Genomic DNA, 25431 nt, shown 5'->3' with positions numbered 1-25431 from the left:
AGACGCGGGAGAATCAATATAGTAACGAGAATGTTTCATATACTTACTTAGCTATGAATCAATTAATCAATCAATCAATCTTAGTCACGAAATGTGAGGTTATAAACACAAATTATCACTCGTTGGCCCAACCCATGTGCAACTAAGATCACTCAAGCGTAACCTTGCATGTACGCTATGCTACATATCACCTGAATCAAGAATCGTGTTAGCACAAGACCTTAAATCCTAACCTTAAAATCGAACCGAGATCTCGCACTTTTTATTTCAAACCACAGCGGCTGCTGTAGAACGGCCAAGACAAAGCTTGTTGATGCAAGTGTAACTGCAACATCAAGTATATAGGCAAAATATGCATATGGTATTATATCCTTAATACGTAGAGCTCAAATCAAGGTACAACGATACAAGGAAGCTTAAGGTAGCTGGCATTATCATCACTTGAATACAATATGCAATCATAATGGATCGCAAAATCACTTTATACTACAAATCATGCAATTCAACATAAAACATCAAGCTAAGCATTAGCAAGGAATTGCACAAGAGAAAAAGGAAAGCGCATTTGACAGACAATTCCATTACCTGGATTCCTGACCACACTGACCTTACTATGTTGCACATGAAAGAATGAAAAGGAAAAGGAAAGAGAAAAAAAATACAGAATTCGCCCCGAATACCCTGGGTTAAAACAAAGAAAGGGATGAAACTAAAGAAGTAGTAGAGGAGAATAAAAGAAGAAAAAACGTAGCCTCCCAAAGCCCAATTTTTTTTCTCGAGAGTACAAAAAAAACCCAAGCCCTCTACCACCGGGCAGACATAATAACCATTCCCACAAACAAGGATTACAATGCATGCAGAGTTTCGATCGACAGAAAAGGAATCAAAGGTGATAACATCATATTCCCAAAACATGACAGGTTTCACGCAAACAAGATATTGAAAGGCACGTGAAAGATTGTCGAGTCTGCTTGTTTTTTCTCCCAAAAAGACTTGAAAGAGGAATTGATGGGTGATAATACAAAACAGAATGAGGAAAATGGTGTCTTTTTTTTGCTTGAGAAACCCCCGATATCTTAAATTTGCCCTCTATAGCAACCTCGTGAAACCTGACAATGGAAATAAGAAAGGAAAAGTAATTACGCATCAGTTCCATCACGATGACTGTGTAGGGTGGGGTTGCTGCATCTGAGCGTGTTGCTGTGGCATGTATCCCGCACGCTGGGCTTGGGTTTGTTGGATAGCAGCCTGCTGTTGCATGTACTGCTGATAGGCTTGGGCCTGAGCATGGGCATTGTCTGGCATCTGCATGTATGGGCCTCCGGGTACTCCGGGGCCTACGGGCATTGGGACAGCGCGTGGCTGTTGGGGTAAAGGAGCGTGTTGGGGTTCCTCAGGAGATTCACTATCAAAATCGATGGCATTAGCATTTTGAGATATATCGAGTAAACAGTTTTAAGAAACTTACACAGAGTCGGCCTCGGGAACGCCATTGTCTGCAGTATGGGGCTCGGGAGCATTAAGACAGGCCTAAATTTAACGTTAATTTGAGCTCGGACAAAACATTTGGTTAATTGAAGTTTACCTGAATGAGATTTTTGCCTTCAGCCTTGGTAACTAATGGCTGTAGCTTTGGAGTAGTAAAAGTATAGACCAATCCGGTCTCGGAGACAACGAGCAAAAGAACTTGGGTTCCTGTCAAAACAGACAATTCATATGCCTAATGTTCGGACGCGTCAGTTGAAGTCCTTTTGATATTGTGCGCGTTCGAGTATGGGTCACGAAATGGATTAATTGGAAAACGGCCGTTAATACCTTCTTCATAATACCAGCCTTTCGTTTAGAGAAAGTAATGTGTCTGCGCGACTTGTCCTGGATAAACTTAATCTCAATTTTGCGACGTTCGCGACCAGGCTTTGAATCCTCATCATCATCGTCGTCATCTTGATTCGGTCGGGATCGCTTGATGCCGCGATTGTCGTTACCGGCAGAGTTGAGACCGGATTGCGCGTTCGGGACGCCGTTGCCAGCTGAGAGAGCTGAGGCGTTCGGGCCCGAGTCGTCGTGGGGACCGGGGGATGGTTGCGGGTCGTTGTCAGACATTGCCGGAAATTGTATTTTATTTTTTATCTTAAGATTTTATTTTTTGGCGGGTTAAAATGTTCCTCTGACTGGATTCGGGTTTGGTGGTTTTTTCCTTGTGTTATGGTTTGCCTGGATCTGGATATGGAAGGGGAGGGCGGAGGGAAGGGGCGAGCGAGGTATGGCTTGCTGCGTTTCTGCTGGATTAAAATATAAGGGGAAAGGAGCGGGACGATGAATGCGGAAGGGGGATGTCGGTCGTTGTATGGGAAGGGAAAGGGGTGTTGATTTGGGGTATTGGCGCTTCCTCCTTGTGGTTGCGCGGGAGTTCGGAAGGAAGGGAGAACTCAAGTAAGAGAAGGGTGTGCGGGTGTACGAGAGGTGTGGATGGGTGGATGGACTTTGACCAGGAAGGGGGCTCAAAGACTGAGAGTGGAGTGGGATTTTTTTTAGGATTTTTAATTCCTCTTCTCTCTTTTTTTTTTTCCGGGAAGGGGGTGGTAGTGTGCCTTGAAGGAAGGTGGCGGGTGTAGAGGAGTCTCGTAGTAGTTATTACTATTATTTTGTGGAGATGCGCAGGCACGTCTGAGTGCGTGGGGGACGAGTCCTAGGCTACAGGCAAGATAGAGCTAGTGAGTGGCTAGACACCACACTGGATGTAAGTGGTTGGATGGGTGTTGGTCGGGGGTTGAAGACGGGACGATCCTGCTGGAGGCACATTCAATTTGAGTTAGCAACGATATCAGGGCTAGGGGATCGGTGAAGGGCAGGGGTATAGGGAAATATCAAGTAGGCAAGCAAGCATGACCGACCAAAATAGCCAGACAGAGAGGGTAAACAGTTTTTTGCTGTACTGGGTAATAGTACCGAGTTTTAGAGAGTAAATAGGTTTTGCACAAAATGAGAAAAACAGTAGACAGACATGGGTATTTTTTAAAAAAAAAATCAAATTTTCTCACTAGATGTCTATGACAATGGAGAAACAAGGACGGATGGCTGGAGGAGGAGGAGGAAAATCAACAACTTACGGATGAATGACGGAAGTCCCTAGGCTCTATCAGATACTACAGTCCTAGGACTAATGGTATCAGGAAGTAGGTATACCGCAGTTGGTAACGATTCGATTATGAAAAGTAGACCCTCGGCGTCTCCTAGATTTCTCCGAAGGGCGTAACGCGGCTGCTGTGACGGGATGGAGGGGGGGTGGGGAGAGAAGAATAGACAGACACGGATAGTCAGAATTCGAGAGTCCAGAGGGAGCGTTGGGTGGCGCGTGCTTCCCTTTCGCTGGTTCTCGACGGTTCTGTTCTGTTCGGGGTAAGGGGGCACTAAAAGAAGACAAGCTGGGTGTCTGAAAAGGGCTGAGTGAATCGACTTTCCTGCGTTGGTCGAGAGATATTCTCGGAAAGGGAAGGGTAGGACTTAAAAAAGGGAGCTCGCAGGCTTTAAAAGGACACCTTGACGTCTAGGAGAGGGAGAAACCAGATTAACACTACTCCTTATACAGCTAGTCATATGGCTTCTGCTGGCAGTTCTGCGTGTGACTAGAGCGCTCTCAGGCATGCACTCTCCGCACACGGTAATTTGTCACATCGTAACGCAGCAAGCCTCGCATAGGAAAATTGTTTCATATGTGGGCCTATTCGAAATTCAAGCCAAAAAAACCTGCCAGCCAGCCTGCAAAATCGGCTCAGAATACCGCGCAAGGAACCCCCCCAAAGCAGTAAATGCCAAGGCCCACCACCCATCTTCCCTCCAGAAGGGCAACAAATGCTGCGGCTGTTGGGTTGCTGATGAAACCGCGCTGCGAGCAGAAATCTCACGATAGATGCCGGCGCTTGATTATTGGGCCCGAGCGATTACCCCCAAAGTGATTTTTTTTTCTTTTGTCTACATATCTACAATTGTACATTTTTACATCCTTTTTCTTCTTTGCACACATACACGGGCCCATTCATACATGCAATTAAGGCGAGGGGTAATTCTTGATGGGATGGCCAGCGGCGAAAATCTCTACGATCTCAACGGTCGAGCCCTGCCTAGAGCCGTGCTGTAGGAGGCGGGGGAGGGAAGAGTCGAACAGCAGCGGAAGATGTTGTCTAAGTTCTGCTTAGAGTGCTTAACTGTACCTACTCTATCTACCACTCTACAGCAAGATCATCTGTAGGTGCTAAATACAGCAGAGTAAAGTACTCTATGGTATGTAGGGACTAAAGCTGCAAACGAGATCGAACCACGCTTTATTCCCGCCACAGCCCACGGGCATCGGAGGCTTGGTTCAAGGGTTCAGCCGTCAATTTTCTCTCCCGTGAGTACTCTAGCGAGGCGAAAGGATTCGGCTTCTGAAAAATGCCTATGTAGGTACTCTAGGCACCTACTCTACTTGTTACACACAAGATGGATAGCCATCACGATGAATATATCAGATGTGACTTGGCCAGGTACCGTTTCTGAATATTCTAAAGCCGCCTGTTGCGGGGAGGATGTGGGGAGTCCACAGCAGGCAGCAGCAGGTCTGTTCGAATTGTGTCTGGGCAAGATCCTGTACCGTACTCGATATGCTGCACAGGCATCATGGTGGCAGTAAAGCGGTAGCAAGATAGAATTCGTAGCCTCAATCTCACGTCTGAAGTCTTGACCTTGGTTAGACCCTTTGCCGTGCTGCCGGGTTAGCGATGGAATGCTAAACTCCAAAGGGTTCATACCTGAGAAAGGTGGTCGCTCTGAATTGTATTAGCGATTGGCCAATATCGAATGATAGACTCGCCTTCCCTTCCCCCCCTTAGCGTTTCGCAGCTGTATCGTCAGTCGACTTGTCACACAATTCTACACTCTCTACACCATCTGTTGGCTGAAAGTTGCTCCTGAAATACACACCCCTCACTCGTTTTACGCCTGCATTACCGCCTGCAACCTTACTGCATACCCGTCTCTTACTGTACAGTGCCTCCTTTACACAGTCTCTCTCAGGCGTCATACCCTCTCACTTCCCGCTTACTTCCAATCTTTCCCGTTTCTTATTTCTCTTTTTCTCTGTTCCTTAGATTTTCACATCCCCTTCATTCATTTCTCTTCATTTTCCTACCTGGGATATTTCCACGTTACAGGGCGCAGGTCGTTCAATTCTATCTGTTTATCGATTATCGACACCCACGATCTTTCCACGCGAGTGCATTTTTTTTTTACCACATCTGAAAGGAAACAGAAGAAAACCTCCCAACACCATCCTCTGGTAGGCTTGTGGTACATCATAAAAAATTTAATAATACACGAATCATCTCCGAAAACCTCCCCAGATTATCAGACATGGTCAACTCGGTCACAGCTTCATATGTCGTTAGCGACTTCATCCTCCTTGCTACTGGTGCGCTCCTTATCGCTGCAGGTGTGATCTGGGAAAAAGAGTTGTCGACGGAGCCAACAACGGAGTCAGTCGCGAGGTTTTTGTTGCTAAAAAATGCCCCACTAATGGGTACGGTCCTTCCCTAGCTTAGTCGTCCGTGGTACCCAAAGCTAACAACAATAACCTGGACTACTACAGCCGTTATTGCAAATGGCGCCCTCATTATTGCAGCTTTCTTGATCTCATTGCCATCATTTGCCCTGCCTACATCCCGTGGATGGCTCAAGGCTCATGGATGGCTTGTTATGGTTTGCGCGCTCTTCACTTTGGTTCTTGGCCTAAGTGAATGGCTACAAACTTTGACCACACGCGCGAATTTGGAGACGATCTGGGGTCAGCAGAATAATGTCACCCAGAGCATTTTACAACAAAAGGTATCCCCCCCCCCCCGGTTTCTTATGGGCGCTTATGATGGCGTGAGATTCGGTGTGAGATTCATGGGTTGTCATTCGGTTCAAAGTACCTATAAACATATTTCTATAAATGGAAACTGACAACCCCTGCCCTGGAAATAGTTCGACTGCTGTGGATATATGAATAGCACGTCGCCTATGTATGTCCGTGACAGCGTTTGCACGAGTGATCTTGTTGCAGCTTCAAAGGAGGGCTGTGTAAGTGCTTTCTCAAGTTATTCAGAGAGGTGGTTGGGTCTTCTCTTTACCGCTGCCTTTGGTGTTGTTGGAATGGATGCCGTTGTCATGCTCTGTGCCGGGATGCTCATTAAGTACCGGAAAGAACAACTGCGCTACCGGCTCATCGACCAGAAATGGGGCGTTGGTAACATCTAAACAACACTCCGAATAATCATGGGTTGGCAAGATTTGGGTTTAAACGAACAACGACAACATGGCGAGGGATTTGGACATTTGTGACAGGCGTATCTGGCGATTGGGCTCTCATTACACTTTGGGCAAGGTTTATAAAGACAATCAATTGGAATTGGCGTGTAAAGGCGGCGAGGTCGAAACTTTCCAACAAGGGAATAATTGGTGGGCTGCATTGACCCGACTGGGTAAAATCTGTCAAGCACGCAGAGACACCAACAATTTTTTTTTTTGCTGTCTGGACCTTGGACTGGGATATTGGTATCATTTTTTGCATTATAACATTCTGACTTTCGTTTGCGTTCGCTTCCATACTATACATCTGGTTTGTAATAGTGCGTAGCGTCACGCTCCTCTTTGGGTACTTTTTTCTTCATTCACTTCGACACCCAACTTTTTTTTACACTCATTGTCCGTTTTTAATTTGTGGTTTTAGTTAACGTTTGCTGTTGGGGTTTTCTTATTATTTTGTTCTATATCTTTTTTTCTCGCGTTCCATTCTCTAGAAGAAGGGCCTGTATGTATATGTATAAGTACACCAGCTATGATACCCCCTGAATTTTTAAATAAACAAATCGCAATTTACTATTTGTTAGAATCGCGACTTTCCGGTACAACTATGAGCAATTGGCGGTGATATTCCCGGATCCCCCCTTCGGTCAATCCAATATCGATGGCATTGACAGGGATACCAATATTACATGTATGTTTAGTAGAGCAGTCATACACACCATGATACCTTACCTAGACCCTCAAAGCCAAAGGAATCTGTGCCCCACACATACAGTACCGAGACCTGCTGCCAGCGTGGACGATACGGTCCTAGGAGATCAGCGAAATCCCCACAAGAAACTCCCATTCCCCCCTTGCAGGCGTGAGTTACACGGATATAGCACTGAAGTCCAGTGCTATATGTGCTGTTCTTATACCTTGCACATTAAATAACCTATCGGCAATCAAGGGGAAATTTAAATAAACAAGTAAGATAAGTTAGCACCGCTTTGATGACGCTCGCTGCAGATGTAAAAAGCAAAAAAAATAGTAAATCGGCACTCCGATGGTGATCGGACGGAGGTAAAGGGGCGGTAACTATGCCGATGGAGGTTATACGTGGAATAGCTCTTAGCACTGAGGTCTCCTTCATGACGACCGTCAAGTGCATATGTACTTCGTCTGTATTACTTCCGCTGTGTAGCACTGGGTTAATGTAGTATTACTGCGCATCAAGCCAGTAGAGTAGATATTTCAATGTATAACTTTGAAGAACGAAGGGGCAGTGGGGAAAGGTGGTTCACAAGATCATCTTCGTCCGCCAGTGAAACAATTCAATTCCATCATTATCCTAGTCGGTCTTCCATGCATGCTAGTTCCCGCAGCTTGCAGTTAATTATCACCGTTTTTTTGAAACCCGAACGCCCAACCAACCACTCGTATCAATTGAGGTGCCAATTACAAGTCTAGACTCTTGATAGTGGTAACCGGCGTCAAAGGTGGCCCATGTGCATTTCTCCACTGCTTGTGGGAGACATCGCGAATGTCATAGTGCGACCACGTGAGCGCAAAAACTGCATCTGACGGGTGTTCTCGAGGTTTGATGGAGGTTGGAAGTGCCGGCTGCTGCACAGAGAACTTAAAAGTGTAGAAAGATTATGACCGTAAATTGTCACGTTATCCATGATCTATGCTATGGCATTTTGCCTCGTTTTTATTTTATTTTTCCTTTGGAAAATCTCAGTTCTATATCCGCGGTAAGAGGGGAGAATTAAGGCATAACAGACATCTGCAGTGGTTCGTAAAGGGCTTGACACTTGTAAGGATAGATCGTGGGGAAAATCTTAAAGGTGATACCGACCACTTGGTTGACTCACGCCGGTTCTCGATTCGAACACTCGACTGGTGTTGTTGGCAGAAAAAACGCGAGTGATCTTTCGTGAGTAAGAGCTAGAAGCTATGGCTTAGTCACCCAGGCCTAGCAATCGTGGGGTTTTGACACCACCAAGCACCAAGCCATCTTTGTACGCATCACCCCCAGCTCTCCATCAACGAATCTCCACGGCCGAATAATCGAAGTCAGTAATCTCGCTACCTTATACTAGATAGAATTTCGAATTTGAAGTAGCAAAGATGTCAGGTTCGTCGATGACCCAGTTGTCTGTGGCAGCTCGGGGGTGTTTGGAGGGGTAGTGGCTGATGAGTGCGGGCAACAGGTAGCGCCGGTTTCGACAGACATATTACCATCTTCTCAGACACAGGAAGATTGTACCAAGTTGGTACGTATATAATTTCCTGTATAATTGGATGAATGGTTTGCAGATGGGTAGATGGGAATAGATAGAGATGGGAGCTGATGCAGTTGAGCAGAATATGCTTTCAAGGCCATCACAGCTGCGAATATTACCTCCATCGGGGTCAGAGGCAAGGACTGCGCTGTAGTCATCTCGCAGAAGAAAGTCCCAGTACGTTTCACCTTCTAGCATTCTCTCCTGACGTTGTGGGGATATGTTTAAGAGTATCGCCAGCCTACGAGCTAACTAACCAGGTGAACCTACAAACAACAGGATAAGCTTCTTGACCCGGCATCTGTCACATATATCTTCCAGCTTTCACCATCTGTCGGATGCGTTATGACCGGGTCTATCGCCGATGCCCGCGCATCAGTTACTCGTGCTCGCGGTGAAGCGGCTGAGTTTAGATACAAGTTTGGTTATGAAATGCCATGCGACGTCCTAGCGAAAAGACTTGCAAACATCAACCAGGTGTATACCCAACGTGTATGTTTCCCCTCTAGTTTTTTTTTTTTTAAATGGCCCGCTCTCCAATTATTGACACATAGAAAAGGCCTACATGCGTCCCCTCGGTGTCTCCATGACATTAATCTCCATTGATGACGAGAATGGCCCGCAACTCTTCAAGACCGACCCTGCTGGATACTACGTAGGATACAAAGCTACCGCGTCTGGTCCCAAGCAGCAGGAAGCCCTCAACCATCTTGAGAAGAAGCTCAAGAACAAGGAATGTGCTGGTGGCGACTGGAAAGAAGTCGTAGAACTTGGTATCTCGGCACTGAGCGCGGTATTGAGTGTAGACTTTAAGAGCGGAGAGGTGGAGGTGGGTGTTGTCGGGGCCGAGGGAGAGCCTGGTTTTAGGAAATTGACCATCGACGAGATCGATGAAAGGCTACAGAGCATTGCAGACAAGGATTAAGCTAGTGTGGAAAGGTATAAATGAGGATAAGGTAGCATATCTTGTTTTTACCTACGGGGTTTGCTTGTTCAAAACTTACGTGCCTTGAAATTAAATCACAATACCAAAAGAAGCCAATTTTTAAAACTCCCGGTTTTAAGGTTATTTAGGGCTGCACAATGCACAGCACCGGGTGGTTTAGTTCGTAAGAGGGATTTCCCACATGAAATGATGGTCTTGGTTGAATGATGAGTCTAACTTTCGGTAAGAAATCTGGCTCTCAAGACAGACCCCCTGTAAAATCACTCGCAACTCAACCTCCTTGCCGGAAAGGATTGACAAATGAAACATTTGCCCGTGTAACTCAGGTGCTCCGGTGCTCTAGCATGACTCCGAATATTCCCTCGGGCGAAACCGTAGGCCAGGCAAGCGGTACTAGCCGAGGTCCGGGGGTCCGTGCCTGTTGACCGAATGTCAAAACATGTGCCGATACCTACCCGTGATAAGATGCGATACAGGGATAACGTCATATCAAATACTTCAATTGTACAAAAGCTATCGAGTAATCCTATCAATTCTCAAAGAAAGAAAAGCTGTAGGATACGAATTGAATGCACAGAAGAAGCAGGAGGGTATGTTGAGCTTGAGGAGTTTGTCTAATTCCGCATCCTCATGTCCGAGATGGAGTTAAGAATGTTGACAAGAGAGGACGGTGTTACCTTTGGGAGGGGCACGGTATTTGGTTTCGGGTGGAGGGGGATTGGTCTTCAGCACACTTGCGACGATAGCCGGTGGATATTTGCGGGGGAATAGGCGATAATCGTTCTGCATCTGGACGATGCACGGTCCCCACGCCTTCCCCACGGCTATCAGATGTTAGCAAACTGAAAGTAAGTTTCCAAGAACTGGGACAACAACCGAATAGATGCCCTTCTGTCCGGAATAAAGACACAAGTAGTCGCCCGTCGTTATTGCTCTTCCCTCTGGTTGACCCTGAAAGTGTGAAATCTTTTGAGCAATATCTCTACCAATACGTTAACAGTCAAAAAAAAAAAAAAAAAGATGGCCTCCGTCGAATCCCTCCTTGAAGGTGTCCAGATACTGGGAAAGATAAACGAAAGCCACCGCAAGATTCTGACAAAGGAAGCTTGTGCTTTCCTCGCCACTCTTCACAGAACCTTTAACACAACTCGCAAACATCTTCTTCAGCGCCGTGTCGACCGTCAAGCTGAGATTGACAAAGGTGTTCTTCCCACTTTCCTTCCAGAGACCAAGCACATTCGTGAGGATGATGCATGGAGAGGAGCAGATCCTGCTCCCGGTCTCGTAGACAGGAGAGTGGAGATTACTGGACCAACAGACAGGAAGATGGTTGTGAATGCGCTGAACTCAGACGTTTGGACATACATGGCTGATTTTGAAGGTATTTATTTTATCCTTGGTCTCCAAGATTTAGTTGATCACTATTCGTTGGTTTGTTATAGATAAGTTGGTGCTGACTGGCCGTCGTTGTAGATTCCAACTCTCCCACGTGGGATAACATGGTCAATGGTCAAGTTAACCTCTATGACGCCATTCGCCGGGAGATTGATTTCAACCTCAACGGCAAGGACTACAAACTTCGCACTGACAGACCTCTTCCTACTCTTATTGTTCGGTGAGTAATGCAGAATTCTATTGTAATCGCTTTTGCTAAAGTATTATAGTCCTCGAGGCTGGCATCTTGAGGAAAGACACTTCGTTGTTGATGGAGAAGCTATCTCTGGCGGTCTATTCGATTTCGGTCTATACTTTTTCCACAATGCAAAGAGGCTCGTCGAGAATGGCCACGGGCCATACTTCTACCTCCCTAAAATGGAATCCCACCTCGAGGCAAGACTATGGAACGATGTCTTCAACCTTGCCCAGGACACCGTTGGACTTTCAAGGGGTACCATCAGAGGTACAGTGTTGATTGAGACCATTTTGGCCGTATTCGAAATGGATGAGGTGAGTTTTATCTTTTGCTTGGTTATAGGCGAGGATAGCTTATTGGTTTTTATGAGTAGATCATCTATGAGCTCCGCCAGCACAGCTCAGGTCTCAACTGTGGGCGTTGGGATTACATTTTCAGTGTCATCAAGAAGTTCAGGAACAACTCTCAATTTATTCTACCTGACAGAAGTGCTGTTACCATGACTGTGCCATTCATGGAGTCATATGTTAAGTTATTGATTAAGACTTGCCACCGCAGAGGCGTTCATGCTATGGTTAGAATACTCCATACCATATTACTAGTAATAGCAATAGTCTAATTTGTGAATAGGGTGGAATGGCTGCACAAATCCCTATCAAAGACGATGCCGAGGCAAACAAGAAGGCTATGGAGGGCGTTTATGCGGATAAGCTGCGTGAAGTTCGCGCGGGTCATGAGTATGTCACTCGTTTTATTCCATGCTGTTATAATGACTTAGTATGAATGGTTGCTAACTTATTTACAGTGGAACTTGGTAATTACACTTCAGTAATCCTTGTGTATATGAGGCGAGAGGACTGACATTTATTGTTTAGGGTTGCTCACCCCGCATTGGCAAAAATCGCTACAGATGTGTTCAACAAGCACATGCCTACACCCAACCAGATCTTCAAGCGCCGTGAGGATGTATCTGTAACATCAAACGACCTTTTGAACATGAATATGCCTGGAACGATCACCGAGGAAGGGATCCGCAAGAATATCGACATCGGTCTAGGATACATGGAGGGATGGCTCCGAGCAGTTGGTTGCGTACCTCTTAACTACCTTATGGAAGATGCTGCAACAGCCGAAGTTTCACGCTCTCAGGTTAGCTCCTTCAATTTCCTAGATGACTTGACCAAATTCTGATAGAAAGCAGCTATGGCAATGGGCCAAGCATGGAATCTCAACAGCAGAGGGCAAGAAGATCACCAAGGAATACAACCTGCAACTACTCCAGGAAGCTACTGAGAGACTCTCAAGTAAGGCGGCGCCAGGAAACAAATATCAGCTCGCTTCAAGATACTTTGCGACCCAAATAACGGGCGAGGATTACGCGGACTTTTTGACAACTCTGCTGTACAATGAGATCGTGACGGTGGGTAGTACTGCGGCAAAACTATAGTTTTTTTTTTTTTTTATGTATCTTTTGTATTTGCGGGGTTATTTTGCTATTATTCTCCATGTTTTGCGTTCTTTTTTCTTAGGTTGGTGAAAGTTGGGCGATTTTTGAGCTCAGTAGCAATGATGGCGGGAATACTTCTTTGAGCATGAGCTATTCTGTGGCAACGTACTAATAAACCCCAGACATCTAAAGGATCATTATCACTACTTTAAAGTATGTTTAGGGTTTTTTATGGGACCAAGAAGTAGTCAGAGGGGCTGCGATGTACGTTATATAGAGGGAAGAATTTGTGCCATGTAGAAACGAATAATTGATTTTACCGTTTTGAGCAATTGTAATATTTCCAGGCATCAACACTTTATAGGTTTAGTAGTAGATTATTGAGGCTCTGTGCTAGCTTGGACTCGCATGATCAGATAACGCTAAAAACGTGGGGTGAAGGCGGGGGGCATAGTGACTCAAATTTCGATGTCGCGATTTCAGTTCAAATTTTTCGCCTAATTCCTCAATTGCCCAATTCTTTGAGTTTATCCAGGAAAACTTAGCATAGGTGATTTTTATTAAGAAAATCATCTTTCAAGGTTTGTGACACTGCTCAAGCTTATAATCCGGAAGTTCGCCTGTTGACCTTGGAATTGACTTATCTATTCTTCAGGAACCAGTTTTACTAGATACCCCACAATGCCCGCTCGTGAAGAAATCTTCCATTTTGGTGCCGGACCTGCCCGTCTACCAACTTCAGTGCTCGCCCGCGCCTCCGTTTCCATCTTAAACCATGAAGATACTGGTCTCGGTCTTGCTGAGCACTCCCATCGTTCAGCACTCTGCGGAAAGATTGTCACCGATGCTGCAGATTCCTTGAAAACCCTGTTGTCTATTCCAGATGACTACTCAGTCATTTTCATGCAGGGTGGAGGAACCTCTCAGTTCTCGGGCGTGGTGTATAATCTTCTTGGATACTGGGTGCAGCGGGAACTCAACAACTCAAATAATGACATTGATACTGTGCGCCGAAGGCTTCTGGGTTCCAAGATGGACTACCTTGTCACCGGAGTATGGAGTCAGAAGGCAAGTGAGGAAGCTTCAAGACTAGCAGGAGAGTGGATGGTAAATGTCGCGGTCAATGCCAAGGAGGCCAATGGCGGAAAGTATGGAAAGATTCCCGCAGAGGACACATGGAAACTCACGGAGAAGGAGAAGAGCATCTTTACTTACTTCTGTGACAATGAGACTGTTGATGGTGTTGAGTTCCCGGCTTTCCCAACCGTATTGGCACAGGACAAGGAGAGATTGGTTGTTGCCGATATGAGCAGCAACATTTTGAGCAGGAGAGTTGATGTTAGCAAGTACGCAGTGATCTTTGTAAGTCTCGTTTCTTTCCTGAACCTTCTTGAGTGTTGTATCGCTAACTTCAGTAGGCTGGAGCACAAAAAAATGTTGGCACCACAGGTCTGACAATGGTTATCATCCGCAACGACATTCTCGCAAATCAGCCCACACTCCAGACCCAGCGTGCTCTTGGGCTCCCTATCCAGCCTATCATGTTTGACTACAAGACTCTTGCCAAGAACGGTTCTCTCTATAATACTCTGCCCATCTTTGACGTCTGGATCGCCAAGGAGGTCATGCAGGATCTCATCGCTGGTGGTGGTCTCGAAAAACAGGAGGAGATTTCCGGAAGGAAGAGTATGCATTTCTGCCCTACGTCATATTCTTCTGGGAATACGGTCTAATAAAAGGTTTTCATTCATAGGTGATAAGCTGTACGCTGCCCTGGAGGCATCGCCGGAGATTTACAAGATTGTCACCGTACCGGGTTCCAGGTCACGTATGAATATCTGCTACCGAATTTCTGGCGAGGGTCTTGAGGATGAATTCGTCAAACTTGCCACGAAACAAGGGATGACCGGATTGAAGGGGCACCGAAGTGTAGGTGGTATCAGAATTAGTAACTGTAAGGATCCTTACCTGATTTTCCTGGTTGAGTGAGGTTGGTCTAACTATTCCCTTCAGATAACTCTATCACTGAGGAGGGAGCAGATAAGTTGGCGGCGTACATCAGGGAGTTTGCAGAGAGCCACAAGGTATAGATATAATTGTTTTTTAAGAGGGGGGGAAATACATTAGCCTTATTAGATCCTTTGGAAGCATAGTATCTCACTCGATGACTAAATCGATTTTTGTAGTCTTAGCGGTCCCAAAGTGACGTCCTAGATCCCATTCACGACCTAACACTCTTGCGTGTAGACTTTGCTGGTATCAAATAGACCAAATTACCCACTCCGTCATAAGTAGTACAGTTACAACTTTTGGAAAGGAAAAGACAGGCGCATATATATACAAAAGATCCCATAAATAAAACCCTTCAAAGTCTTGTACAAAAAGAAAAAAGAAAAGAGAAAAAAAGGTATTATCGCGTAGTATAGAACTCTAATGCTTTCTCTTCTGCTTCTTCTGCTTCTCCACATGTGCCCTCAACACTCTTTGTTTCTCCACTAAACTCCTCTTCTGCTTTCCTTTGGCCTTTCTCACCGTCATCAAGAAATTCTTCTTTCTCGCCTTCTCCTTGTTCGTCGTACTGTGCTCCTTCTCATTATGTTTAGACTTCTTCGATCCGAACTTTTCACGGCCTTCTCTGCCCTCCGCAGCGGCTGCAAGACGCGCTTCCTTATCTGCTTTACCACGCTTTGCAGGGCCTTGAATATCGAGTACATCGACGGCATCTTCGTTGGTAATGCCTGTACGGCTTGCGTGCTTGCTCTTTTTATCGTTTCCGAGGAGTTTATCCATACCTGCCTGGGCACGCAGTTCGGCAAGTTTTGCAAAGTCGGCGGGGGTAAGAATGCGGGTTGTTGCAAGGTTTGAAAGCTTCTTCTCCAGTTCATTGACCTTTTCCTCGATAGGCCGGTCTTTAGGAGTTTCAGAATCATTACCCTCTCCCTCTCCCTCCTCTACCTCTTTCTTCTCCCCTTTTTTTGTCACTTCTTCATCAGCCTTCTTTGTCTTTTTGCGGGGCTTCTCCTCGCTCTCATCTTCTGAGTCGCTAATCTCGATCTCTTTATCACTGTCGACGTTGATCCAGCCCGTGCCGTCATCGTCACTGTCTTCTTCCTCAACCTCCCACTGGTCCCAATTGTCCTCTTCCTCTTCTTCTTCTTCTGCTTCATCATCGCTAGCCAGGGCCTTTTCTGCCCTCCTGAGAGCTCTCTGCTCTTCTTTCCACTGTTCGAGTAGTTCCAAGCCTTCAATTTCACCCTCTTTCTCAACACCAAATCTAAGCGTTTCTCGATCCTTCATGCCCATTGATGCGGTCTTTCCTCTATCCTTCTTCTTAAGCATCTCCGGTGCAATCTCGCGATATAGTCCGATAAGACCTCTAGCAGCCATCATCACACCTTTATCCTTAGAGCCCTTGTATTCTGACAAATCTTGTAGAAGTGTTGCATTCATCGCTAAGGGGGCACGGGCACAGATTTCACGGATACCGTTAAGACTATAGTTAGGGAATGTTAGCATCCTACCAGTTTCGTTTTTGTGGAAGGAAAATACCCAGCAGTCGCAACCTCTGATGCTACACCCTCGGATACAAACTCATCGGCAATCTTCTTAATAATGGGCTCCAAGACATCTGGCGGCACGAGGTCGTGAGACGCTTGCGCAGTACATGCAAGGAACTGTGTTACATCCTGCTGTCGTGGGCTCAGATACTTAAGTAAGTATGAGTATATGCCCAAAACACTCAATTTGTGCAGACCGATCAAACGGGACACGAGCTGCAGCACAAGGAGTTTTTGCTCGATAGTAAGCTTCGCACTAGAGCGAGATAGGTGCTTTGAGAAAAGGTTTTCAGCGAAGCCTTGTGGGTCATGGAGAAGGTGTAGGGCAGAGAAGTTCAATGGATGAGGTTTATTTTTATTCTTTTCTTTCTGTATATGGGGCATGCAAAATTAGTAACTGGTAAAGGTTGGGGGTTATTTCTAAAGCAACACACCTTCTTGATCGTCGCATAAGCTTTATCAACCTTCCTTTTCTTCTTATTTGTCTTCTTGTTAATGCCCGCTTGATGCTTTACTTGAGCGAGATCTGGAACGTTGTCATCATCACTCTCTTCCGCTTCTTCCATTTCCTGGTCGACACCGAGGAAGAATCTAACACTCCCGCCCATGACTTTGGGATTTGTACTCAACGAAGCCTCCTTCATGATCTCAACAGCTCTGGCATCGTCCCATACACGGCGCTTCCACAGCTCTCTCGTCAACTTGACAGCCCAGAGTCCCTGTGTCGACATGCGATCATCCTTTCCTGCCTCTACGAGTCCAAATAGAACAGTCTGCACCGTCTTATTAAGTTTATGGTTCTTTGCCTTCGAGTTCGCATTTCTCATATCCGACACAATGGTGGTATAGATTTGCGCCCTCAAGGCCTTCGAATGAGTAGTGGTTAGCACCGGGAACAAAGTCTGCAGAAGCGTAGTCGATGCGATGACATCTTTATTCCTCAATAAAACCAAACTCTGTACAAGCTTCTCTCTCAAGTCCGGATTCAGCACGTTATGGCCCTTAATGAGCAGCCCTGCGAGATCACTGGGAAAATTCTGCGTAAGGTCCGGGAATGAACTGCAAACATTCGACATGAATCCAATCAACTCGATGAAAGTTGCGCATTCGCTGCCGTCGGGTTGCGACATGAAAATATCGCGCTGGGACTCATAGTGGCGGTATTGGAGAATAAATTCTTCGCGATATGACGGTGGATCTCTGCGAATGAGATTCTGCAGCATAGGTCTGTAACAAGGGGAAGGGGATTGGTCAGTTTAGGAGGCATCCTATTTCGAGAGAGGGATGTAGTACAGATTGTTAAGCTTTACAAGACCGGCTCTCTTTCGTTTGACCATTTTGGATGTTGTTTGGTTGTTGTTTTGTGTGGGGTCTTCTCTGGCTGGAGGTTCAACTTCAACTTTTAACTTTTTTTTTTGCGAAATCTTGGCAACACTAGCTCCCCGCTGATTGCGGCTCTTCGATGCGTAATCCGCTGATCCGACTTGGAAACAGTAACTACAGTAGATATGAGTATCAGTACGGCACCATAATAATATACCGATTTATCTCCGTATTTTAAAGAAGTATACGCCGGCAGCGTTACCGCAGTTCTACGGCATTGCGAGAATATGCCGTATTTTACGGCATTGTTACGGTATTGCTAAAGGCAGCGGTAGTAATTTTATCCACGTTTTTGCTACTGTATCTATGTATTTGGTGTCGAGACAAGACGTCAACAAAAACTGGCCTTCGTATCATTGGTTGTCGCTAATCATTGCTTCTGCTCTATATCGATAAATAAACTGCATCTCGCTCCTTCTTACCCGATCACGAGAGCATTGAGTATCCAACCACAAATGTGCCTTTAGATGCGCCCGCATCTAGTCACTTATCAGTTTCTACTGATCACTGAGTACACAAACTTACAGCTCTCTTAGGCGGATACGAGCTGATCGTTACAGAGCCACTCAGCTCTGTGACTTCAGATGCATCAACTTCACACGATAGTCACGGAACGTCACTCGACCACTATTATTGGGATCCCTACTGAGTATGGTGCGGTCACATTTCAGCCGAACAGCGCATGCCGGCCAAGCTAATGCAAGTAAGCAAGATGGATCCCTCAATCTCATTGGCCTCTTGCATCCCGTCTCTTATTCCTATTAGAAGTAACAAAAAAAGTAACTATCCCTACTAGAGTGAGTACCTACGGTATTTTAGTTACACCATCGACATCGGGAGCCATATAGTGACATAAATATACCCTATCTAGAGTACCAACATACTGATGCTAGTACGATTTAAAACCAAGATCGAACCCGGTACACGTGGGTGGCAATCACTTGAGTTCGGACGAGGATAAGAGTGACAACTCAAACGTCTTTCTCCCTGGGATTGTTTTCTTGTCACTGCGTTTGTCCAATTGTGTTCCGCATCACAAGCTGGGTATTCCTGGCCCTCCAGATGCTCGGGTCGGGTATGGAACGAGTGAGAGTAACGGCCGGGTAGATATCATTACTCTATTGCATGTAGTACTTCCCCATGTTCGACTCTATCTAGTACACAAATCACTAAAGACATTCTACGCATTAAACACTAAGCAACCCGCCCAAGACATCCCTTCACATACATCAGACACAGCATCAGACACAATCAACATACAAACTCGCAGAATAGAAACTCAGAGGTAGATAATATCTAGCTGGGATAAACTAGCTGGATAAAGTACATAATTCCAATTCCCATTCAGTTTCGTTCTGATCCATTCCTTCACTCAAGCCATATCAAGTTCACTACGTAACCTACCCTACCAACCCTTCAATTGCTATCAGACATCCCCTTGATCTCTCACACGCAAAACAAAACGAAAAAGCACCAAAGAAAAAATAGAAAAAGAAAAACCTTTCACAAAACCAGAAACTTCAAGAAAACGAGACAGTCAACTAGAATCATAGAAATGGTTACAGAAAAAAGAATAAAAAAAGAAGATTATGGACTAGTAATGAATAGGTAAACATGTGTGCACAGGAAAGTAGGTACATATGTATAACGAGAAGAGACCAGAAAAATACAATAAAAGGATCGACCAGAGATTGAGAAGTGAATTGGTAAAGTTCCCAAAAATGAATTTTAGCGTAAAGCTAAGCTCTCGAACTATAAAGTAACGTAAACCAGAGAGAAAATATAGACCCTTGAAAATAAGAAGAGAAAAAAACAACCCCAAAAAATAGAACGCCAACCAACCGCTCAGAAAGAAAAAAAAAATGAGAAAAGAAAGATCGGAACTTCCAGCAAGAACTTCTCCCCTCAAGGCAATAGCAGCAAAAAAAAGAAAGTAAAGTGAAAAAGATAAGTGATAAAAATCACTCCAACCAGCCCAACAAATAACAATGATCAACCCAACCCATAACTACTATGCCTTTCTTTCTTATGTTCCATCTCTATCTATAAAATGTCCTTTTGATCCTTTCCCTTCCTACACTATACATTATTACCCACAATCCTACGACCCCACTCTTCATCGACGCATATCATCAAATCGGATTTCATCCCCTAACATCGACTGCCTTCTTATCTGAATACCGGATTGAGAAGACTCCAGTCTCGCCAACATAGCTGCTGATGTGAAGTCACTTGTAACCTCAAAACTTGCTCTTGTTGGTCGATGGAGATCGAGCGACATCCTAACCCGGTCCATGCTTGGTCGTGCGCGGTCCATACTGGGCCTTGGGCGCCCGGTATCCATTGAATATCTGTGAGGGGTGAATGTTCCGTTCCCAGTATACCCGGATCCATCCGATCCGTTGCTGCCATTCCCGCTAGCGCGCTTGCCTGTTGTTGTAGCGGTTGGTGCAACACTAGGAGGGTATATCGGTCTTCTGTCATCATCTTGAACATAAATTTGTTGATTAGGATCGGGCTTCATAATGAGTTCCGATGAGGCTGCTGAAGATACCGCAGATTTCGAACCAGTTCCGGCATTGTGATAGAGGTGCTGAAATTTTCCTTGACGGACTTGTTCGCGGATAATATCGATATCGCGAGGGAAGTATAGCTTTTGGATAACCTTTGCCGAGAAGCGGGGAATGAGGCAGACAATAACTGTAAGGAATGTTGTGGCCCAGAAAGATAATGCTCCGTAGACGTGCTCCGCGGACTTATAAAATGCACCACTTTCTGTGAAAGCCGAGTAGACACCAGTCCAAAGAAAGATCATCAAAATACTGATAACTGTAACAAGGGCGAAAACCCAATCCCATCGAAACTGGTTCATCATGACGTAGCTGTTCACAACAACGATAGCAGAACAACCAACATAAACACCCATGAGCTCTCTACTGTTAAGATCACGGCCTGATTCACTAGCGAAGCCACCAGTGTGGAACAGTAGGTACGTCATGAAGAAACAAATTACCGATTGGTAGATACCATCGATCATGTAAACCCTGCAAAGGAAGTCAGTTGATGTTGCTATAGTAGGAAATGACATGAGTAAATACCAGAATTTCAGTTGTGTCCATTCTTGTCGCAAGATACCACGGCGGTACAATTGGGGGACAGCCAAAGAGACTTTATCGTCGACATCTTGGTCCAGGATGCCCATAAGGACGACCGGTACAGAGGTGAAAGCAAGATTATAAAGAAGAATGTAAGTGTACTCGAAGAGATAAGATCCATCAAAGCTGTTGTAGAGCTGATACCAGAACAACGCGAATGTCCACACAATGTTCTATGCTTTTGTTAGAAGGTACTTTAAAGTAATTATAAAGGGTATATCAAACCTTATAAAAGAAGTTGGCAGTCATTTCTCCCACCCTGCGGTAAGACCAACGACCGTGAACGAGTACAAGCCTGCTAAGGTAGCGAAATTGTCCAATGGCATAATCAGAACACATGACAGCCTGTCGTCCTTCCACACCGGCGATACCGACACCGACATCAGCCTCTTGAATCATGGCTACATCATTTGCACCTGAGGAATTGTTAGCTCATGTCTCGTCACTCGGACATTTGAGTCAAGACTTACCATCACCAATAGACAAAGTCATAACATCCAGTCCTTTCTTCACCATTTGGCACACTGCAGCTTTCTGACTTGGACTGACACGACAGCAAAGAACAGCCTTGCACTGTTTGCAAAGTAACAGGAATTTCATCTTCAGCTCCTCCTCAAGAACAATCTTCAATGCATCACCGTCAATAACAAGAGCGTGGGTGGGCGCCGGTGGGTTGTGGTCCTTTCTTGCGCGATTGAGTTCTTCCTCAGATCCAGTCAAACCGAAGTTGTCCATCAAGTACTTGTCCAGGAGTTTTCCGGCCTCTTCGATATTGTCCGCTTCATCAGGCTTGAACATGATAAGATCCATGTCGTTATCCAGAAGGTTGCAGGAGAAGCCAATGTTGATTGCCGTCTCTACCTTGTCACCGGTCAAAACCCAGAGCTTGATACCGGCCTCTGCAAGAACAGCAATTGTTTCCGGGACACCATCCTGAAGACGATCCTCAATAGCAGTCCCTCCAAGAAGAAATAGGTCTCTCTCGATAGCGTCGGATACCTCCTCCATCTTTTCCTCACGGCCATGGACAGCTGCCGCGGCAATATCATATTTCCTGCTCCAGTCCTTGTATTCATCCTCTGAAAGCTCTCTTTGGGCAATGCAAAGTGTCCGGAGACCTTCACGGGCAAACATTTCCAAGTGTTCGGCGGTAGACCTTCTAAGTTCCTGCTGTTCCCCTGCTCGTAATCTTGAGTAGATAATGCTGTCGGCTCCCTTGCAAAATAAGAAGATCTTTCCAGTATCAGGCATACGAATGATAGCGCTCATTCTCTTTCTTGCAGAGTTGAATTCCAGAGTGTTGAGAACCTGGTACTCCTTGTTTTCTCCTTGGACGTTTACAACTACGCCACTCCCCGTCCTTTCAACCAACGCAAATCCACAGTCACGGGCGGTGGCCACCAGCGCAGCTTCATCGGGAGACTGTGCCTTAAATTCAATTTTCGAAGGGTCATCGGAAGACTTGTCTGGTAAAACTGTATGGCAAAGCGCGAGAACAAGCATGAAATGGGCATTGGCCTTGGCCTGCTCTTCGCCAGAAACTCCACAAATGTCGTGAATGAAGTCAGGCGCAACAAAGGTAAGGGCTTCATCATCCAGGTATGGGTTGTCGTTAATTCGTCGCAATTCGGAAATCATTTCCACACGGTCCCTTGCGATTTGTTCCCTAGCTTTTGCACCTTCAACTTCGATATCAATTCCTTGTCTCTTTTGCATTCCTGCCTGTGCCTCGGTGTAAGCCTCGCCATAAGCGAAGCCGTTGACAGTACACTTTTTGAATTCCATAACATTTTGAGTCAATGTTCCAGTCTTGTCAGAAAAGATGTATTCAATCTGTCCAAGATCATCCGAAATATTCCAAGACTTAGGTGTGCAAGGGTAGTCGATCTTTTCATAGTACATATGGACGTCGCTGAATATAAAGAAAGCCTGTGCCAATTTGATAATCTCAATACTGATATAAAGTGAGATGGGCACCAAGTTCTGGAATAAAATGACCGCTGTCCAGAATGTAACGAGACCATCAACTGGTGGGGAGCCACCAATCGACCCGAATTCGAAATAGTTGAGTGATTCGTTGCCTTTTGACCAGGTGACACCTTGTACAATACCAGAAACCAAGCACATCACCAAGAGGAGGCAGAAATTCATGATAACCTAATTCAAAATAAGCATATATGGGGGGAAACAATTGGGGAATCTTGCCAACGCACATTCCAGTTCAATTCCCTTGTAATCCGACTCCGCTTTGATGGAGTAATTCCCGCATTCATCATAATCTTTGTCTCATCACCGGTAAAAGCCACAAGCCCAATAACCCACTGGGTATTCCTAAGGGTACAACCTCTCAACAAGAGATTGTTGATTGATACTGGTTCCGCCATTTCCTCACCCTCATCTTCCGGCTTGGTGGGATCCTTTTGCTGCCACTTTACTACTCCGCTGTATGAATACAGATTTGCATGAGGGTTCTCGCTTTCGAGAGTAAAAGTTGCAGCCTCGCAGTCTTTGGCATGGCGAACCCGTCTGCCAGCATGAAGCGCATGTCGGACCTTCAAGTTCGTTTCACCGTCCAAATTCTTCGTCTCAACATAACAAGCCCCATCACTGTCAGCGGTCGAAAGAATGACGACATCCGCGGGAATTTCCTCGTCGTTGTAAACTCGGATGAAATCTCCAACCCTAACATTCTTCCAAAAGTCTTTTTTGAATTTTGCCTTGCCCGGTGTTGTTTTATGAGGGTCGATAACGTTACCGTAAAAGCGAGATGGGGGTTTGTTGATGCTTTGCCTTTTGGGATTAGGTACCTCCAAATGTGTTGAGCGGGGAGCTTGTTCCGTGTCATCAGTGAAAGAAAACCTCTGCTTGTCGGCTGATGGCGATCCAACGGGGGTCATTTGAATGGATTCCGAATGTTCGCTCATGACAGAGTAAACAGACGACCTTGTCGTGGATCGCTCCAATCGATTCTCCGGAACACCACCCTTCTTTTTGATCTTGTAGTCCTGCTTCTGTGCCTTGTACCACGCAACTCCTTCACGAATGTTTCTAGATGTTGCCTTCTTGATCCGACGCCATAGCGAGATGTTTTCATCAGTAACATTGGGGTTGTGCCAATCGACCAGGATATGGATAGGAGTATTGTTAAGCTCATTATCAAGCACCGTTCTTCGGTAATCTTCGATTGCGTCCTTAGTAGCAGTGATCAACAAGATAACAATCAAAGGCACCGATCCTAAAGCTGGATTTGAGGCACCGAAAATGGGGAAAATCTAGTCGCAACAATGTTAGACGCTTTTGCGAGTAAAGGGCACACAGAACTTGACGTACAGCAAGTATAGTAACAAACAAGAAATAAACATTCGCAACGTTGTGAAACTGCAGCCACAGATTTTTGGGTACGAATATAAGTGGCGTATATTTTGCCGTTCGTATCTTATTTCGAGAAAACCATTGCTTTGGCGAACCGTCCTCGTCGATACATTCTGGCGGTAGAGGCATATTTACGAATATTCGCCTCTGGGTGTCCTCCTCGTCCTCATCCTCTGGCCCAGGCCCCATTCCACCAAAGTTCTGGCCTGTGCCTTCGAGATCTGCTTCACCCTTCTCTGGGTATTTCTTCATCGATAGTGCTCTCATAATCGTATCCCGTTTTCGTCCTGCATCCGGCCCAGGAACCCGCTGGGTTGCCCACCGTAATCGTTTTGTACCAGATGAAGTAGGTCCTCCTCCTCCGCCACGGCCCGTCATCGTTGGCGAAGTGTAGAAAGGAGCTCAATAACTGGAGGAATAGTATGTATGGCCAGTGTTAATGACTGGATGGGTTTAAAATAGTAGTGGGTGATGTGTTGTTGATATTTTAGGTTTTGGGTGGGTTCAAATGAGCTTGGTAGGTAATGGATCAATGATAAAAATGTTCAAGAAAGAATAAGTGAATGCAAGTCAAAGTCAAGAAAAAAAGAAGTGAGCAACCGGAAGCGTCGGAACGGACGCAATAGAGTAGCTAATAAAATTAAACGAAAGAGAAAAATGTTCAAAAAAAAGCGTCAAGCCTAGTGGTCTGATGGAGGGGGGTAGGAAGTATAGTGATAGAGTTGAACGAGCGAAAGAGCGAAAGAGAGGAAAGAGATCGTTTCCAAATTTCGGAGAATGAGTTGTGGGCAATATGTTTCCTTTCTTCTTTTTCCTTCTCCTACTGCTACTTCGTCAAGTCTGGTGTTTTGCCTTAGAGTCGGTAGGCTGTGGTCCAGAAACTATTTTTGGTGCTTCGTAAGACTTCGGTGAAAAGAGGAACGGGTCCGGCGACGCGACGTGTCGCGATGAGAGTCCGGGGAGCCGGTGGGAAGTAGAGCTGTGAGTGATAATAGTACGGGACACCACACTTCAGGGGAGGGGGAGGGGAGTGGGGGTGGTTTGAAACGTGAGCAAACGAGGGGTGGAAGGGGAAGAAGAGCGAGGAGGGGCTGAAAAGGAAGGGAGAGAAGGAGAGGAAGAGAGAGACGATAGCAGCTCGGAGTAAAATGTTTCCCTCCTTTGCTCTCAAAGAATGAGCGAGAGAGAGCGAGATTTCCGGACCGTGATACAGTTCAGAGGGGGCGTTTATGCCAGGATTAGAGGGTGAATAATAATAATGCGCTTGGACACAACCGTTGCCCGGATCACCTACTTCTCTAGAGTGTAGGCTGTAGGTACCTTATGTACCTAGGTACATGTATCTAATGT

At 45.6% G+C, this 25431-nt stretch overlaps 8 protein-coding genes across 8 annotated transcripts; 4 read left to right on the top strand and 4 right to left on the bottom strand.

Annotated features, from left to right (window-relative positions):
* Positions 1-1155: 1155 nt before the first annotated feature.
* On the bottom strand, positions 1156-2103 carry LAJ45_02425 (uncharacterized protein; the record flags this gene model as incomplete). Its single annotated transcript, XM_046112016.1, has 4 exons — positions 1156-1405; positions 1469-1530; positions 1586-1720; positions 1816-2103. 4 exons carry the CDS (start codon positions 2101-2103, stop codon positions 1156-1158), a joined length of 735 nt encoding a protein of 244 aa, XP_045974916.1.
* A 619-nt stretch (positions 2104-2722) lies between these two features.
* LAJ45_02424 (uncharacterized protein) lies at positions 2723-3697 on the bottom strand (the record flags this gene model as incomplete). Its single annotated transcript, XM_046112015.1, has 4 exons — positions 2723-2790; positions 3111-3129; positions 3187-3390; positions 3659-3697. The coding sequence occupies 4 exons, from the start codon at positions 3695-3697 to the stop codon at positions 2723-2725; spliced, it is 330 nt and encodes a 109-aa protein (XP_045974915.1).
* Positions 3698-4174: 477 nt separating this feature from the next.
* On the top strand, positions 4175-4819 carry LAJ45_02423 (uncharacterized protein; the record flags this gene model as incomplete). The annotated part of the gene is made up of 6 exons (XM_046112014.1): positions 4175-4207; positions 4273-4281; positions 4338-4390; positions 4444-4665; positions 4715-4725; positions 4779-4819. 6 exons carry the CDS (start codon positions 4175-4177, stop codon positions 4817-4819), a joined length of 369 nt encoding a protein of 122 aa, XP_045974914.1.
* A 569-nt stretch (positions 4820-5388) lies between these two features.
* On the top strand, positions 5389-6273 carry LAJ45_02422 (uncharacterized protein; the record flags this gene model as incomplete). The annotated part of the gene is made up of 3 exons (XM_046112013.1): positions 5389-5554; positions 5624-5859; positions 6001-6273. The coding sequence occupies 3 exons, from the start codon at positions 5389-5391 to the stop codon at positions 6271-6273; spliced, it is 675 nt and encodes a 224-aa protein (XP_045974913.1).
* Positions 6274-8433: 2160 nt separating this feature from the next.
* Positions 8434-9513, top strand: LAJ45_02421 (uncharacterized protein; the record flags this gene model as incomplete). The annotated part of the gene is made up of 5 exons (XM_046112012.1): positions 8434-8440; positions 8517-8579; positions 8671-8765; positions 8868-9080; positions 9148-9513. The coding sequence occupies 5 exons, from the start codon at positions 8434-8436 to the stop codon at positions 9511-9513; spliced, it is 744 nt and encodes a 247-aa protein (XP_045974912.1).
* A 1041-nt stretch (positions 9514-10554) lies between these two features.
* On the top strand, positions 10555-14704 carry LAJ45_02420 (uncharacterized protein; the record flags this gene model as incomplete). Its single annotated transcript, XM_046112011.1, has 13 exons — positions 10555-10915; positions 11008-11149; positions 11199-11481; positions 11541-11741; positions 11798-11904; positions 11973-11981; positions 12043-12316; positions 12369-12587; positions 13165-13195; positions 13270-13976; positions 14033-14300; positions 14368-14568; positions 14628-14704. 13 exons carry the CDS (start codon positions 10555-10557, stop codon positions 14702-14704), a joined length of 2880 nt encoding a protein of 959 aa, XP_045974911.1.
* A 340-nt stretch (positions 14705-15044) lies between these two features.
* Positions 15045-17508, bottom strand: LAJ45_02419 (uncharacterized protein; the record flags this gene model as incomplete). Its single annotated transcript, XM_046112010.1, has 4 exons — positions 15045-16107; positions 16164-16540; positions 16606-17398; positions 17465-17508. The coding sequence occupies 4 exons, from the start codon at positions 17506-17508 to the stop codon at positions 15045-15047; spliced, it is 2277 nt and encodes a 758-aa protein (XP_045974910.1).
* Positions 17509-19670: 2162 nt separating this feature from the next.
* On the bottom strand, positions 19671-24459 carry LAJ45_02418 (uncharacterized protein; the record flags this gene model as incomplete). The annotated part of the gene is made up of 6 exons (XM_046112009.1): positions 19671-20598; positions 20653-20882; positions 20935-21125; positions 21180-22866; positions 22923-23981; positions 24040-24459. The coding sequence occupies 6 exons, from the start codon at positions 24457-24459 to the stop codon at positions 19671-19673; spliced, it is 4515 nt and encodes a 1504-aa protein (XP_045974909.1).
* Between the last annotated feature and the right edge of the window lie 972 nt (positions 24460-25431).

This window comes from Morchella importuna (assembly GCF_003444635.1).
Source record: "Morchella importuna strain M04M26 chromosome Unknown Morimp01GS004, whole genome shotgun sequence".
Lineage (NCBI taxonomy): Eukaryota > Fungi > Ascomycota > Pezizomycetes > Pezizales > Morchellaceae > Morchella > Morchella importuna.
The sequence above is the reverse complement of the archived record's forward strand: the minus strand, read 5'-3'. Positions and strand labels throughout refer to the sequence as shown.